The sequence below is a fragment of the Theobroma cacao genome, chromosome 4 (assembly GCF_053813885.1).
Source record: "Theobroma cacao isolate CCN51 chromosome 4, ASM5381388v1, whole genome shotgun sequence".
Lineage (NCBI taxonomy): Eukaryota > Viridiplantae > Streptophyta > Magnoliopsida > Malvales > Malvaceae > Theobroma > Theobroma cacao.
In genome coordinates, this window is record NC_142642.1 from 9,446,356 (window position 1) to 9,462,010 (window position 15,655).

The 15,655-nt window shown below is 35.8% G+C and overlaps 2 protein-coding genes, 1 long non-coding RNA gene and 1 pseudogene across 7 annotated transcripts; 1 reads left to right on the forward strand and 3 right to left on the reverse strand.

The window, feature by feature from the left end:
* Positions 1-96: 96 nt before the first annotated feature.
* LOC18601334 (seed maturation-like protein) lies at positions 97-3,090 on the reverse strand. The gene is made up of 5 exons (XM_007032250.3): positions 2,608-3,090; positions 2,267-2,522; positions 981-1,079; positions 649-863; positions 97-273 (listed from the first exon to the last, which is right to left on the reverse strand). Exons 1-5 carry the CDS (start codon positions 3,015-3,017, stop codon positions 198-200), a joined length of 1,056 nt encoding a protein of 351 aa, XP_007032312.2. The 5' UTR covers positions 3,018-3,090; the 3' UTR covers positions 97-197.
* A 1,334-nt stretch (positions 3,091-4,424) lies between these two features.
* Positions 4,425-7,846, reverse strand: DEL2 (DP-E2F-like 2). Of its 4 annotated transcripts, none has more exons than XM_018118776.2 (11): positions 7,482-7,845; positions 7,315-7,382; positions 7,086-7,138; positions 6,908-6,985; positions 6,752-6,805; positions 6,321-6,405; positions 6,081-6,169; positions 5,921-5,993; positions 5,774-5,835; positions 5,283-5,670; positions 4,425-4,900 (listed from the first exon to the last, which is right to left on the reverse strand). In XM_018118776.2, the coding sequence occupies exons 1-11, from the start codon at positions 7,568-7,570 to the stop codon at positions 4,809-4,811; spliced, it is 1,131 nt and encodes a 376-aa protein (XP_017974265.1). In that variant the 5' UTR covers positions 7,571-7,845; the 3' UTR covers positions 4,425-4,808. The 4 variants fall into 4 exon arrangements, with proteins under 4 accessions (XP_017974265.1, XP_017974266.1, XP_017974267.1 ...); XM_018118777.2 differs by having other exon boundaries at positions 6,081-6,148; positions 7,482-7,843; XM_018118778.2 differs by lacking the exon at positions 6,752-6,805 and having other exon boundaries at positions 7,482-7,846.
* An 859-nt stretch (positions 7,847-8,705) lies between these two features.
* LOC18601336 (protein transport protein SEC13 homolog B pseudogene) lies at positions 8,706-10,711 on the reverse strand (annotated as a pseudogene). Its single transcript, XR_016026044.1, has 2 exons — positions 10,569-10,711; positions 8,706-9,852 (listed from the first exon to the last, which is right to left on the reverse strand). The product of XR_016026044.1 is annotated as a protein transport protein SEC13 homolog B pseudogene (transcript).
* A 337-nt stretch (positions 10,712-11,048) lies between these two features.
* On the forward strand, positions 11,049-15,383 carry LOC148763119 (uncharacterized). Its single transcript, XR_016025923.1, has 2 exons — positions 11,049-12,358; positions 15,221-15,383. It is a non-coding gene; the product is annotated as an uncharacterized LOC148763119 (long non-coding RNA).
* Positions 15,384-15,655: the final 272 nt, after the last annotated feature.

A 15,655-nucleotide genomic window follows, 5' to 3' on the forward strand; every position in this document is an offset into this window, starting at 1 on the left:
CAGCCACAACTCCATCAATGATCTTTCAACTATTTTTTTACAGTGAATCAATACTGGTTCGTGAAAACAGGTTGAAGAAAATTGATGGGATAAGCATTAATGGAGAAAAGAATGTGTATTATTGGATTAACCAAAACTATAACAAAGGAAAAGTGGCCAAAAAGAAGAAGAATATACATTTCTCAATTCGCCTTACTTTACAATAATCCAACAACACAACTTAGTTGCAATCTGTTTTCCAAGCCTCTCAAATGATGACCCAATAGCATACACCTGCTCGAAGAAAAGACAACCTTAGTGTTACAATTCCTAGGGGAAATATAATGGATAGATGATGGAGAAAAATAAGAAAGAATAGAACTATGCTTGATACATACATTAGAACAGAGAAGTGGTTATCTTTGAAACAAAAATTGCTGAGTTTTCAGCTAGGTTATGAATGAAAACCAGGAATTCCCTTTCAAATCAATGAGCCCTATAAATTTTCTTATCCACCCTCCATCTCTCCAACTAAAATGCACATGCATGTGGTGTGGGTTGTGCATTAGCAGGTAGTGCAAGCAAAGCCTAATGCACCCTCCTTTAGCAAACATTTAACTTGAAAAAAGCAAGAGAATTAAATTAATAATATGGAAAAAAAATATGTACCAGAAAAGCAGCTTTGCAAGGTAATCACGGGAAGTGCCAACAGTGCCACAGTTTTCATCAGAAGCATCTTGGTGATTTCCTGTGTTTACTATCCCTGAATCTCTCATAAAGTCAGAGGTAAGCTCATCCTTAAAGAATCTTTGCAATACATTCTGAACAAGCTGGTGGATTATTTCCTCCACTTGTACAGATGATGGCTGGGATAATTCAGTCACCTGGCAACAAAAATTACATATAATGAGAAGATGTTTCAAGTCAGTTGTAGGACCAAACTAAGATAATTCAATTTCAGAGCAAGATAATCCAATACAGAAACATTTGTTGGTAACTACCATGTTGGCATCCAAAGATCGTAAATACTCTAACAAATCATTCCTGTTTTCCCTGTCACATTCTATTCGCACATTTTCCTTCTTTTGGGCCTTCAGTTCCTGAAATAACATAGGATAACTAGCTTATATGGAGGGAATACGGGAAACAGGTTATCAACGTAACATATAGCAAAAGAAAGCATTAATAACTTCTTTCATTCAGACATGCATATTTATTTACCAAACTAATGGAAAAGCCTTGAGTACTATGATCCACCAATTTTAGGAACAATGGATTCATGTAAATAAATAAATCAATGCTAAATAACTGCTGGCGTATGTCAAACTTCAGACAACCCACATACAAAGAAAACAAAAGGGAAGTATAAAATTGATTGCCCAAAAATGCTTGTTGCTGAAGCCCTCTAAATCCCAGAGATCGAGCGAGGAATAAGCAATGCAATTAAATTTTAAATTGAAATCTAATAGTAGTATATTCCATATCCATTTCTTTGGCCATCTACTAGCATTCATACCAAGCAATGTAAAAGCATAACAAAGAAAATTCGGAATTAAAACAAATGGCATTCCAGTCTTTCCTTTTGTTTTGTCTCTTACTCTTTGAAAAGTCTAGACAATACGTACACAAGTAAGTATATCTAAGTATATAAACAGAGACTTAAGACAGCTGAAAATTGTAAGTTCAGCTGTTCAAAGGGGGAAATTTATAATGTCAATGCATGTTTGATATTTGCAACACAAAGCAAGATCAGTAGGAATGCAAAATGAGTAAGCGCAACTTATCCATGCATTGGCATTTGTAAGTTAGGCTAAATGGGTACAGCAACAGCCATAATTTTCTGAATTTTTATATTAGAAATCATCCATGCAGCGAATTTAAGAAACCACCACTTGTTGCAGGTGTGTGTATGAGTAGAATGGTATACACGGAGTGGACAACAAAACAGAAAAATGCTTCCAATCTCTACAAACTCAAGCAGGAAACCGGAATTTCAATAACCAACAACTTTTAGAAGCTAGAAAGTCTACAGATAATTTAGCAAAGAGATAATTACCTCCGAATTGTTCACAACAATCAAACATCATTTAACTAATTTGCAACTGCAAATTAAGCAAGCATAGCCAACTTACAATCATGTTAATAAGAATAAAAAAAACCCTCAAATTTTGCATCTTTCCAATCTTTAACTATAAAAAATTACACCCTACAACCATTTTTTTAATAAAAGCAGACATATAATTTTTTATGAAATAAAATGTTTTTACATAAAATCTAAAATCCTTACCGCTTCCACATCAGATAACTCAGCCTGCAGCTTCTCAATATAATTCAAAGCCTCCGGCGACAAATCCCCGAAAACCCTCGGCCTTATCTTCTCCAACTCTTCAAATCCAGCACTTCCACTCTCTCTCTTCTCCCTCTTCTCCTCCACAGCCTCTCTCTGCCGCCGCCTCAAACCCTCATCCGTCTCCTCCGCTGGCGCCGCTCTCTCCAGATTCCTCATCAACGAAATCCTATACTCCGCGTTCCACAACGTATACCTAATGAAGAAAAAAAAATCATTCTTTTTAGAAAGCAACAAATTATAGAAAAATTTTATCTTCTCGAGGTTAATTGAGATTTTACCCTGTGATGATAGAAGAGAAGAGGAGGCGATGAAGAGGAGGTTTCGAGAGGGAAACCAAAACGGAGAACTGATCAGAGGGGAGAATCCCTAGCATAGCTGAGATAGTCCGCTTCATCGATTCCTTGGCGGAATCAGAAACCCCCTTGGAAATAACCGAAGCGTCGAGAGGTTCGATGTGTTTTAACATATTAGCTATTACTAAGAATCCACGATCTAAATTCGATTTCTGTGTTGATACGAAGTAGTCATCGTAGACTCCGCCACCGTTTAAGCAGCTCACAGTTACGGCGGAGGAGGGGCGGTTGCGGCGGATAGGGAGGAAGCGAGAGAGAGAAGGTGGGAGAGGCTTGGCTGACAGGGCTGTGATGCGGGAGAAGATGACGGCTCGGGCTGCGGCTGTTGATGCCATCAGAGAGCTGAGAGCTTCCAGAGCTCTTTCTTTGTTTTGTTTTTCTTTTCTTGTTTTCTAGGTTTCCGTTTTGTTACACCAGTATTTTAGGACAGCTAATGCTTGATTTTTTTTAATTATTTAAAAAATCGTTTATGCCCCTTTATTTTGAGTTAATTACATAATCATCATATTTAAAATTCTAAAAAATATTAATGAAAGAAGCCTTAGAAAATGAATTAATATTTATTTATTTATTTAGTTTTTTGTATTTTGAAGATTTAAAGAATATCAAATTATTATTATAATATTTATTTTTTTGTAACCAACATTTTGAAAAGATGAGGATATTAAAAGAAGTTGCTTAAAATTAACAACGTGGAACTCAGTTTGGTGTATGAACTAAAAGTTGAGTTAGTTTGAGGAGAGAGAGGGAAGTTGGGGGTTAGGTTTGGTAAAACTTATGCTTCTTTACGAAACGATGAAAAGAAGGGTAATCGGAATTGTGATAAATTTCTTCTTTTCTTGTCGAAAAGAAAGATGTGGGTAAGCAGGGGAGAGAAGGTTGGTTTGGCATCTGTGCATGCTTAGTAAGAGGGGAAGAAGAAAAGGATTTCCACGAAACTACTTTCATCTGACGTCCAAGGGAATGAACTCAGTCACCTTAATTCATGGAAAACAGTAAACCGTGTTGGTGATTTCGTCCAACTTGTAATTAATGTTTTGGGTTTCACTTTCACCCCCACCCAAGACCCAAGAGTCATTCCATGATACAAAAAGCAAGGGCCGAATTAGGATAAAAAACACATTGATGGCTGGTTCAAGAAAACCACTAAACGATGGTAGGCCCATTGTTCGTTGTCTCAGTAAAATCACGTTTCTCAAAATTGGGACAAGGAACAAGTGGGTCGCATGTGGCTCTCATGGTTTCTCGGCAAAGACTTGAGCACCACAAAACCTGTGATTTTGCCACAATAATATCTGCACAGTTTAAAAATTCTACGTCAATTGGATTCGGATAAAGGCCTGAAATGAATCTTGATGAGCCCTGGTGAGATAAGGATTCTTGAGGTTAGGACAAATTCACGATGATGTGAACAGAAACAATGGTATGACAGCTGTTAATGGGAACCTGACATTATGTTGAAGTTCAGAGGATTTAGCGGGTAATTTCAAAGGAGGGAGAACATCATTGGGAAATCAAGGTGACGTTGGCAAATAGAAAGCAGAGTCGCCACGGCTTAGCTTTTCAACAAGTCAGAAAACTGAAGAATGTACCCCACGTAGCTTAGCTGTTTTGGGTATTGAATCTAATCTATGTATGTGCACTGCATGCTGTCCTGAAAAAGAAGAAAAAACAAACAAAACGACTACCGAACAAAGGAATTGGAGACCATTCATTAACAAAAGTTGGGGGAAACACAAATCTCAGTGCAAATTGTTTAGGAACCTGGAAAAGAAGTTCAATCCATCACTTCTCTAATGTAACAAAAAAAGAAAAAAAACCCGTCAAATTCACAATAATTCTCTTCTTTCTTTAATCTGTAACTTAGATACAAAACTTAAGTCAGGAACTTGTGGCATGTTCAAGTTTCTAACGAGAAAAAATGAAAGACGTAACGGGGGGAGCTGCAAGCTCACGGAGAGAATTAGGAAATGCATCAAGTGAAAGGTTATGATTAATTAATTACGGGAGAGGCTTGGATTGAGAAAATACATCCAACAAAGTGTCATAGACCTGTAAAAAATGTTTGCTTTCCATTTTGAACTGGTGTGTTTGGTGATCCTGAGTTAGAAAAGCAGAGAAGAGGATCAGGGACTAAAATGAGTTTCTCCTTTTCCAGCAACTTCTGCATACCAAGACTTCCATGCTTCCATGTAATGAGCAAAGAGGTCACTAAGAGCTGCAATACCATTAACAGAACCATATCATACAATTACAATGGCCATAGTTTGGAGTATAATATGACGACACATGACATGCAAGACAGAAGAACAATCCGGTAACAGATTCCATTATGTTCTGAGGGTAAACACTGTGATTGATGAGTTATTTTATCGAAACGGATTACTAAGAATTTCAACCTTTTTTTTCTTGTCCAATCACCATGAACTATGACAAAAGATAGCTCTCATTGGTGGGAATAAAAGTGGCTGCAAGAGAAGTTGCTGGAATCCTTTTTGTGCTTAATCAACCATCAAAATGGTGCCAGAATTTTGCTGCGCCACTTATTAATCATGCGTGGTCAATAATGTGTATTTTAAGCAATGAATCAAAGAAGGTACCTTGATTAAGATATTGAGGTTTATACGTAGAAGCAAGGCTCTCCCAGTCCCCAACTGGTCTCTCATTTTTGTATCCTGTGGGCATAACGCCAGGAGTAAAAGGGCCGAACACAAAACCTCTGGAGCTCTGCTTTAGATGCTGCTTCATTTTGTTATCATTTTCTACACACTCGTGTTTAATGTGCATTGCCATATTTTCCTTCTGGTTTAACTTCCGATGAACTGAGGAGTTTGCCTTCATTCTCTTTAAACTGTGGTTTGTAATCTCAGTCCCAAACATCCTCTTCTTTGATTCATTCAAAGCCAAAGCTGTCGTTGATCCATTACGAAGTTTGGCTCCCCATCCCAGCCACCTAAATGCCGGTTTCCTGCTCTCGGGGTGGTGGGTCTGAAATCCATCGAGCAAATAAAGTACTAGTAAGGAGCAATACACAAATTTTAGGTTGCTTTCGGGGCTGGATTTGGATATACTTTTTGCGACATTACCATACCTTCTCAATTAAATTCATGGAAGAAAACACATTGGCAATGTCATACAATCGTCTAACTTTTGCTGCAAAATTGTTACAAGAAAAGACCATAAGTGATTGGCAGTGTAAAATTTCAGATATGACGCTAATGATGGTTTGTTCAATTACTTCTCATAGCAGTTGAATTGTGGACATCACCCAGCAAAGCAACTGCAGCACTATCAAGAGTGATAATTTCAGCCTGTAGAAAAGAAATCAGATATTCACCAGACAGGACTAACAAACAATTCATAAACCACAAACCCACATTGAAAAGAAGTTGTCTTACATCTGAACAAAGGAAAAGCTTGACAAAGTTCTGCGTGATAAGCCAAAGAGATTTTTCTCTTTTGGTATCTAAGCATCCAAATGGTAATGCTGAGTAAATAGATAGAAATAATTAAAAATGAAAATTCTTTACAATAATCGTGTTCCATGCATGAATGACTGTACGTGAGCAATAATCTGTGTTGCAATTGATATATTAACATATCAAAGGACAAGAACAGAACAAAAAAGGTTTTATTACCGATATGTTTTGATGATTCTGAAGGATTATCTTGCCCATCAATCTTCAAGTTAAAGGACCCTCTACTTCCATTTTCATCTAAGACCTGAGCAAATTAAATAGTCCAACTAAATAAAACATAGGAAGAGCAGAATGTTGATAAGGCCTCTATTAGAAAATGTAGAAAAACCTTTCAAAAAAAATGTCGAAAAAACAAAGTTGTACACTCCTTAAAGATTTACAATTTTAGTTCAAATTAAAGACATTAAACTGAATCAAACTAGATTGTAAGATATATTAGATCTAGTTTCCCACTTATATTAGATCACTAAGATATGTTAACAACAGTCTCAGTTCCAGTCATTGAAAGATCAAATTACTTTGAAGTTTGATTGGGACTAAAACTTTCTCAACAAACCCATGGAGTAAGGGAACTAAAACAAGAACTCTACCCTTAATGATTTGTTGCAACCAGAAATATAAAAATTCTCTTTCAGAGCCTCTTCCTGTAAGCAGAAAACATGACAGTTCAGGTCCTTCAACTTCAAAATAATTTATTCAAAAACAAAACTGTGAAGTGAAATGAAAAATAGAAATTTAAACTCTACCTTAAGCTTCTCCAAAGCCCTCGGAATTTCTCCAAAACCCTTCCATGAGTATTGGTTCTTCCCTTTTCTCGCCACAACCTAGACAAACAAAGGACAAAGCCTGCTCAAGCTATTCCATACAACAAGTATACCGATAAAAAGAAATATATAAATGGTAAAAAAAAAAAATGTATCTTACTCCAATACTCTCCAATATATTCACTACATCATATATACGACGACGTTCAACTCCTGGAATATCCAAAACATTTTCAATAAAGCAAATTAATAATTGCAATCGAATTTCAAGCTTAAAACTTAACTAATCAATTGTAATTAATGCAAAATCCAAAATATATCCAACTTTGGTAAACACAAATTAAAAGATATATATTTTCTCAGCAATGAATAGAAAATGGATGAAGGACCTAATTTTGAAGCGGCATCGTCAAGTCCAATCGTTTGAATGCTGTCATGGTTATACAACGCCAAGAAGCTGATATACAGAAAATAAGGAAAACACATTAAAAGAGCTTAAAAATTGAGCAAGATGAAATCTGAGAAGCTTCAAGGAGTTGAGGAAAGATTTAATTACTTGGAGCATAAAAGGCCGAGAGATTTCTCTTTGCGGCAGTAAAAAGTACGTGAATTGGGTTCAGATTCTCGAGAAAGAAACGAAGACATGGACGTTTACCCGAGAATCAAGAGAAGAGAAACTGGAATCGTGTTTTGTGTTTGGTTTGTGAGAAAGAGAAGAAAAGAGCGAGAAGAGTTGGTTGGCGGGTTTGGGAATTCAAATGTGAAATCAGATCTAGTTTGTTTTATTTTACGTTGGCTGTGGGTCGCGCGAATTCAAATTGAGATCTTGAACCGCGCTATGCTCTGAAATTACTCTTTTGCCATTGGGCCGTCTATTTGGGCTTCTTGACTAAAATGAAAAGAATGGAATTGTCAAGGGTTAAACATTTGGATGCAAGTGTTGGAACATGTAATATTTGAATTTATAATTCTTCGAAATATTAGAATTTTTATTGGATAAAAAGCATTTTAAGGGGCAAAACTGAAATTTCATGTTAGTGAAAAGGGGTGGCGCCAAAGGAGAAGTGACAGCTTTGGATAGAAAGGCGCCGGCCGGCCTCGACTCTCGAGACTGAATCTGTTTTACTTTCACCTCTTCACGTGCTTGCTGCTGCTCTCAAGTTAAAAATTTGGGAATAAAAAACCACACAAGGTCACAATACAAAGACTCGGTTGCCCTTGCGATTCCTTGGATGTTGCTCATTGATTATTTTATTTTTTTTAATAAGCATCGAATCTCTTCCCTAACTATCTAAATGTAAAAGGGTAGTAGTTAGTTTCATCACGTACTCACAACCCATACTTATTGGACTGTTCATGGAATTGAAAATATTGGTCTGGGTATCAACAATGGCTTCAGGAGGTGTGCAAGAGCAGCAACACCTTCGCTATGACCTCTAATTATATTCATTTTCCAATTTCTACCAAGAAGATCATAGATCATCCCCATGCTCTGCGTGGCAAGGGTGAGGGTGAATGCCTTTCTGCAACTGCATCATCCCAACATTCAACTACAGCATGAGCTAAGACTGTCAAGGACTATGATATAGATGCTTGCTAGAACCCTCACTTCAGAATAAATAAACCATGCTCAAGATTTACTCTTAATGAAGCTGAGATTGCGTAAAGTGTAACCTATCTAAAACAAAAGCATCAAAGCATCCTAGCATAGCAAGTATCAATTTTAAACCTTTCCAATAACTAGAATAAAATGGTTAAAAACATATGACAAATGATAAAATTTGATAGCAAAGAAATGTTATAAGACTAATTAACCATCATTCTTTGACCTCAGTGTTTGCCAAGAAAAAATTACAACAATCCAACACATTTGAAGTACTCAAACAAAAATCAATTAGAAAATAATAATAACAGACTGATAGACTTGAAGTTGACAAGTCCAAAAAAATATTAAAATGACTGTAGAGAGATGAAGCAAAAAATCTGAAATTCATGGTTCAACAGTACTCACTTGTTGCCACTCACCATCAACTGCTTCTTTCCACAAGGTTACATTGTTATTCCCATCGGCAACAGACAGTAAATTCCCAGTCAGTGACCATGAGACCCTCCAAACTGGGGTCTTGAAATCCTTCAAAACCTTACCCTTCCATTGTTCCCCTTCTTTAGCACAAGCCCATATAACAACTGTCCCATCCTGAGAAGCACTTGCAATGGTGGATTTTGGAAGCCCCAAATTGGGTGCCCAAGCAACATCCCTTACCCAATCAGTATGCATCTGGAGGGCAGGAAAGCAGTCCATCTTCCAAGTCCCATTATACAGCTTCCAGACTTTCACGGTATTGTCATACCCGCCAGAAGCCAGCTTCTGAACGGGATCCAGTAGACCAGATCCAACTAAAGCACCTGGTGCTGTTGATGGTGCCCATGAAACTGAGGTCACTCCAACAGGGTGAGCTTGGTCAATCCTGGTGGCATCCCAACCACCATCAGCCCTGGCAGTGAAGACTGAGATATTCCCATCAGAAGATCCACAAGCCAAACAAAGGCCAAGTTCATGGGGTGCCCATGCAATCGAGTTCACAGATGACTTATGATCATTAAAAACTTGAGCCTGAACCCACTCATTTGGATTACCTTCCTTCCATATTATCACCTGGCCATCATAAGAACAAGATGCAAGGACCGATCCAAACTTGGGATGTGCCCAAGCAACCTCCCAAATAGGTCCTTTATGGCCATGAAGAATAGCAAGTTGCTGAGAACCAGAGCTGGTTATACCAATGATCTTAACGGTAGTATCAGATGAGGCAGTCGCCAAACGCTTTCCATAATAATCCATGGCTACATCATGGACTGTGTCCTCATGACCTGTCTCAATTCTCTGTGCAGGCATCTTTTGAACTCCAACTAGCAGCTCCTTGTATCTTCAAATTTGAATATCCAAAGTCATATCAAATAGACATTGATCAATAATATTTAAACCACCCAAGTAATTTCAAGTAATTCATAAACTGTTTTACATGCAATAGCAATCTAATAGGTAATATCATGAGCATTTCTAACTAGTAAGAAATCACTAAGGCTATGTTTGATTATTCCTTCGCTACTAGCCTTTCCTTCAACAAAAGAGCGTCTTTGGATACAGAAACAACAAATATTTTCAAGAATTAAAAAGTTTAAACTTTTAACTCCCTTGAATAACAAAATGCACAATTTGGCTTCATAGCAACGTTGAAGATGCAACAAATGATACTCATCTCAAAAGGATTTATGATCCCAAATGAAAAGAAACAGATTTTCAAGAATTAAACGGAAACAACACAAAAATTTAAGAGACACCGACCAAACAAAATCAATCCCAGAAATCATAACAATATAAAAAAGAATCCAATTAATTTAGAGCATAAGAAAAAAACCCAACTTTTCTCAAACAAAAAAAGAAAGAAAGAAAGAAAACAATCCAGCATAAATAATTCGAAAATGGATTCATGTCATATCTACAAGAACTTCAGTCTAGAAACCATGAATCTAAATTAAACTTAAATTACCATACACGAAACAGATCTGAAGATTATATAATAAATTTGAGAAACGACAAAATGGCTGACAATTGAAGAATAGATTAAGAAATTTCAAGCACCTGAGAGAGAGAAAGGGAGATTGGTAACGGCTAGGCTAGAGATCAGCTCTGAAACTGTGAAATTTTGAGAGAAAAAGAAAGAATGGAAAACTATATTGAAAACGGGAACGGGGCTTTTCTGGGCCTTTTTGTTTGGACGCATGGATTGTGATTCGGACCCAAACAGTGGAAACAATTACACTAAGCTAAACCACGAAACATTTCCCTTCAATTTTCTTTCTATCTTTTTTTTAGTGACTTTTCCATCTTTTTAAATATAAAATATATTTATTTTAGCCTATGTATAGCCCTCAGAGCACAACACGTGTCTATATCATTTGCTAAGATTTCAAGGGTTTTTTAGGGTTTTCTTATCATTTACATGTGGTCATGTGATTTTATGAAATCCAAAAGGTGGTTTGAGCTTTTCATTAATGATATGGAGGGTGTTTCCGTCTCTTCAATCCAAATGTCAAGGGTATTTTATCTTTGTACTCTTTTTTTCCTTTCCTTTTCTTTCTTCTATTTCCTTCATTTTCTCCTTTCATTTGCTACCACCTAGGGTTTTCTTTGCTCTTGAACAGACATTGTGGTTTTGTCTACCGCTTAGGTTTTTTCCTTATTTTCTCATTCTCTCATCGTGCTTTGTTTTCTTCTTCACATTTTGCCCTTTATTTTTCTTCTTCCTTTGTTCTTTGCCATATCCTTTATTCGTTGTTTATCTCTTAGGGTTTTTTCATTGTTCATTGAATTTGCTAGTTATGTTTTTTTTGGGCATTTTCTCATGATTTTTCTTCTTCTTTCATTCTTTTCCATTTTCTCATTTTCTAATATTCTTTAGGGCTGCGCCTAGGCTTTTTCTCACTGTTCATCAATTTGCTGGTTATGGTTTTTAGGTATTGTTTCTTTAATTCATTCTCTCATCTTGTTTGGTTTCTTTGTCGTGTTTTGCTCTTGCCTTAAAATATTTAGGATCTATGATCTCTTTTTTTGTTATGAAAGAGGAAGAACTGGAATATTTTTCTTTTCATTTTTTGTTGCACTTAGGTTTGCATGTCTTGACATGATTTGTGGTTTTAACACTTTGCTCTGCTAGTTAGGGTTTATTCATCTTGGCCATAGCTTCTATTTTACTATGCTTTATATGTTTGCATTTTTAACTTGATATGATTGTGATATAATTGAAACAATGATTTTCAAATTGTTTACGAATCTACTGTGTAGGTAAATATTCTATTATGTATTAATTTTCAACAAGGGGGACAAACATCTTATGTTTGAAATCCACTCAATTACTTCGATTTTTGGACTAGTGTGGGTACGAGATATTGTCTGTTTATTTATAGATGTTATAATGTGCATGTTTGGTATGATGAATGCCATAAGATTATGTATATAAATTCCATATACCATATGAGATGATTAAGTATGCATGATATATACTCCAAGATTGTGTATATAATTTAAATTTCATATACCATATGAGGTGATTAAGTATGCATGATAAATGCCATGAGATTTAGATATGATGCATATTCCATATACTATGTAAGATGATTTAGAAAGCATGATGAATGCCATGAGATTATGTCTATGATGTATTTTCCATAAACATTATAAGATGAATAAGCTTGTATGTGAAGATATTCCACAAACCTAATGCAACGATTATGAGAACTCTATGAGTGTGATTGATTCCACTCTCACGGGGTGCAAGTGACGACTTCACTCCTATGATGCATCATAAATGCCCAAGGGCAATGGAGAAGTACGTTGCCGACCCAAGGTGATGAGGGATGTACCATAAAAAGGTATGAGTTTAATGTTAATGGAATGATCATAATTATTTTGTTTATGGTATGTTGCATACTAATGTTGTTTGAGCGTTGTTCATAATTTGTACTCTATGATGGCATGAGAATGTGCTTAGTGAATAAGGCTAAGCCTTAAAGAAAGTCCTAAGAGGTAAGGAAACTTAAAAAATGATAAAAATGGAGGATTTTGCTCAGAAAATTGGGTTCTAGGCTGAAAGTATCGATACATTCTAAACAAAATGCTTCAAGAGGCTTTTTGTGTGAAATGTATCAATACATTTTTCTAATATATCGATAGATGCTTGAAAGTATCGATACATTCAAGAAGATATCAATATATTTGGTGTAGAATAGGTTGCTTGATTGAATTTGATGAAAATTTCAAAGGTAAAAGATGTGAGACCTCGACCTCTATAAGCCCATAACTAGGTGTAGACGCGATAACATGGGCCAAGGGTAATTTCGTCATTTCTCATGGTGAGCCCCTAGAAGTAGGCTTTCAGACATTATTAAGGTCTAAGTAGGCCTAAGGAATAAATGAATGAGGGTAAAATAAATGAAGAAGATATAAATACTGATAATTTCCATGATAGGGGTAAAATGGTCATTTTGCATCTCAAGCCTAAATTTTTAAGTTTTCGTAAACTCAAGTACTTTTAGACTATTATGGACTTTGTCTCAGTGTTAAAGGAGTAAAAAGAGTGCATAAAGGAAAGGAGGAAGACAAGTGGCCTTGTTAAGGTCATTATTGTAAATTGTATGAAAATTGGTTAAACTTTAACTATAAATATCTAATCTCTAGTAGCTTTTCTTCAGTTTTCCAGCAGCTTCTTTTCTTCTTCTTCCTCCTATCCTCCTCTCCATTCCATGTTTCTTTGCACCTTTCATGGAAGTATCGTTTGAAACCTTTAAAACTTCCCCAAATTAGCTTTATTTCTCATGTTTTTCAATACCCTTTCATATGGTTTTTCATGCTCTTCCACTTTTACACCTCAACAAAATTTAAAAGTCTTTCTTAAGTACATTCACTCACTAGTTAGACGTGTAGAGAGAGAGGGAGTGGTTTCCCTTATTAGCTTGGAAGAATTTTGAAAAAAAATTCAATTACAAATCCACCAAGGTGAGTGAACTTGCATTTAAAATATTTTGGGAAATGTATTAGTATTGGGATGAAGCATGTGAATGATTTTTATTTGATTTTTCCTTAAAGATTATGCATGGGAACAAGCCTTTATTAAAATGTTTTATGTGGTGAGTGTCCAATATGATGAATCCTTGTGCTCTTATAAGATGCTGATATATATATATATATATATATATATATATATATATACATATATATGTTATGTATCAATAGTTAATATTGTGTAATAAATATAACTGTGTGTATGTGGGATGTGGGGGATGCACATGCCAGCGATGACGGGTGCGGAAGTGTGGATGATGATATTGCCTGTGCGCGATGTGGGGGATGCACATGGCGGTATTAGCAGTGCATGATGTGAGGGATGCACACGATGACTTCAGCTATGTGCGCGATGTGGGGGTTGCACATGAGCTGGGTGAGGCAGTGGTGGTATTGGTGTTTATATATGTATATATATTTATATATATATATATATATATATTTATGCAATAGAAAGTTCATGAATATGGTATATGGTTGTAATGTATGTGAAATCTTGCATGTTGAACCTTGGAAATTGCTAAGTATTTTCAAGTTGATTTTGTCATTGCAGTAGGATGGCCTTTTCTTGATATAATGAGAACTTTCTTCTTGGTGTTCTATTTCTCACTGCAGTGAGAATGTGTGAGATGTCGACCTTTAAAGACTCGTAACTAGAAGTAGACGAGATAACACAAACCAGGGGTAATTTCATCATTTCTCCTGGTGAGGCCCTGAAAGTAATTTTCTAATGTTATTAAGGTCCAAGTAGGCCTAAGGAATGAATGAATGAGGGTAAGATAATGAAGAAGATAGAAATAACGATAATTTTCACTATAGGGGTAAGCGATCATTTTGCATCTCGAGTTGAAATTTTTAATTTTTCATGAACCCGAGCATTTCTAGACCCTTATGGACCTTGTCTTAGTGTCAAAGAAGTAAAAAGATTGTATAAAGGTAATGGAAAGACAAAATGACCTTGTTAAGGGCATTTTGGTAATTTCATGAGAAATGGATAAACATAAAGCATAAATATCTAAGTTTCTAGGAGGTTCTTCAAATTTCCAGCACTTCTTCTTCTTCTTCATTTCCCACATTTTTGCACCCTCAAGGGGCATTTTCGTAATTTTAAAGGAAAAGATAAGATTGCCTATAAATACCTTGAATTTCTAGCAGCTTTTTGAATTTTCCAACAGCTGGTCTTCTTCTTCCCTTCTCCTTTCTCACGTTTCTTCAAACTCCAGGGAAGCTTGATTTTCAAACTTCCACAACGTTCTGTCTCTAGCTCCAATTTTCATGCTTTTGGTGCACCCTTCCATAAACCCTTGTGCTATTTCATCTTTTCACTTCAAAAACCTTGAAATATCTTGTTTTCATACTTTCTCTCACTAGTTGGGCATTTTAGAGAGAGAAAGAGAGAATCACTCCATTGATTTGGAAGCTATTGAAAGAGAATCCAACTACAAAGAACCTTAGGGTGAGTGATGCATCAAGTTTGATTTTTAGCTGTAGAAAATGGCTAGTAATTGTTATTTATGAGTTGTTTTATTGTTTAGTATGTTCATTACTTTTTAGTGATTAAGATAGTGAACATAGATAGCCATTTAAAGTGGCAATTGAAAACTAGCTAAGAGACAGCTTTTAGAGTTCATAGTGTGTAAATTAATCTATTGTTTATGTTAATGTGATCCTAGGTTTTTAAGGAAGCACCATCATTCCAATTGGATCATTAAGGGAATTTGAGTCAATTAAAAGTTTTACAATCAATTGGTGAGTGGACTACCTTCAAAACTGATTTTGGGAATATGATGGATTTGACAAAGTGTTTTAATGGTTTTATACAAATTTTCATGAAAATGAATGCCTTGGGAACAAGCTTTTGAGAAAAAGTTTATGTTATGAAATGTGATTATTATAAATTTCTATGTGGCTGCATTATGTTGATATACATATATGCTTGAGTATAATGTTGTGTAATTATATTGACTAGACTATGTGCGAGTAGGGAGTGCGCATGAGTTGGTGATGATGATGATGGGATGGTGTGATGATGATGATGGGTATATATGTATATATATATATATATATGTAAATATGTGTGTTATAGGAAATTGATGGATAATGGGTTA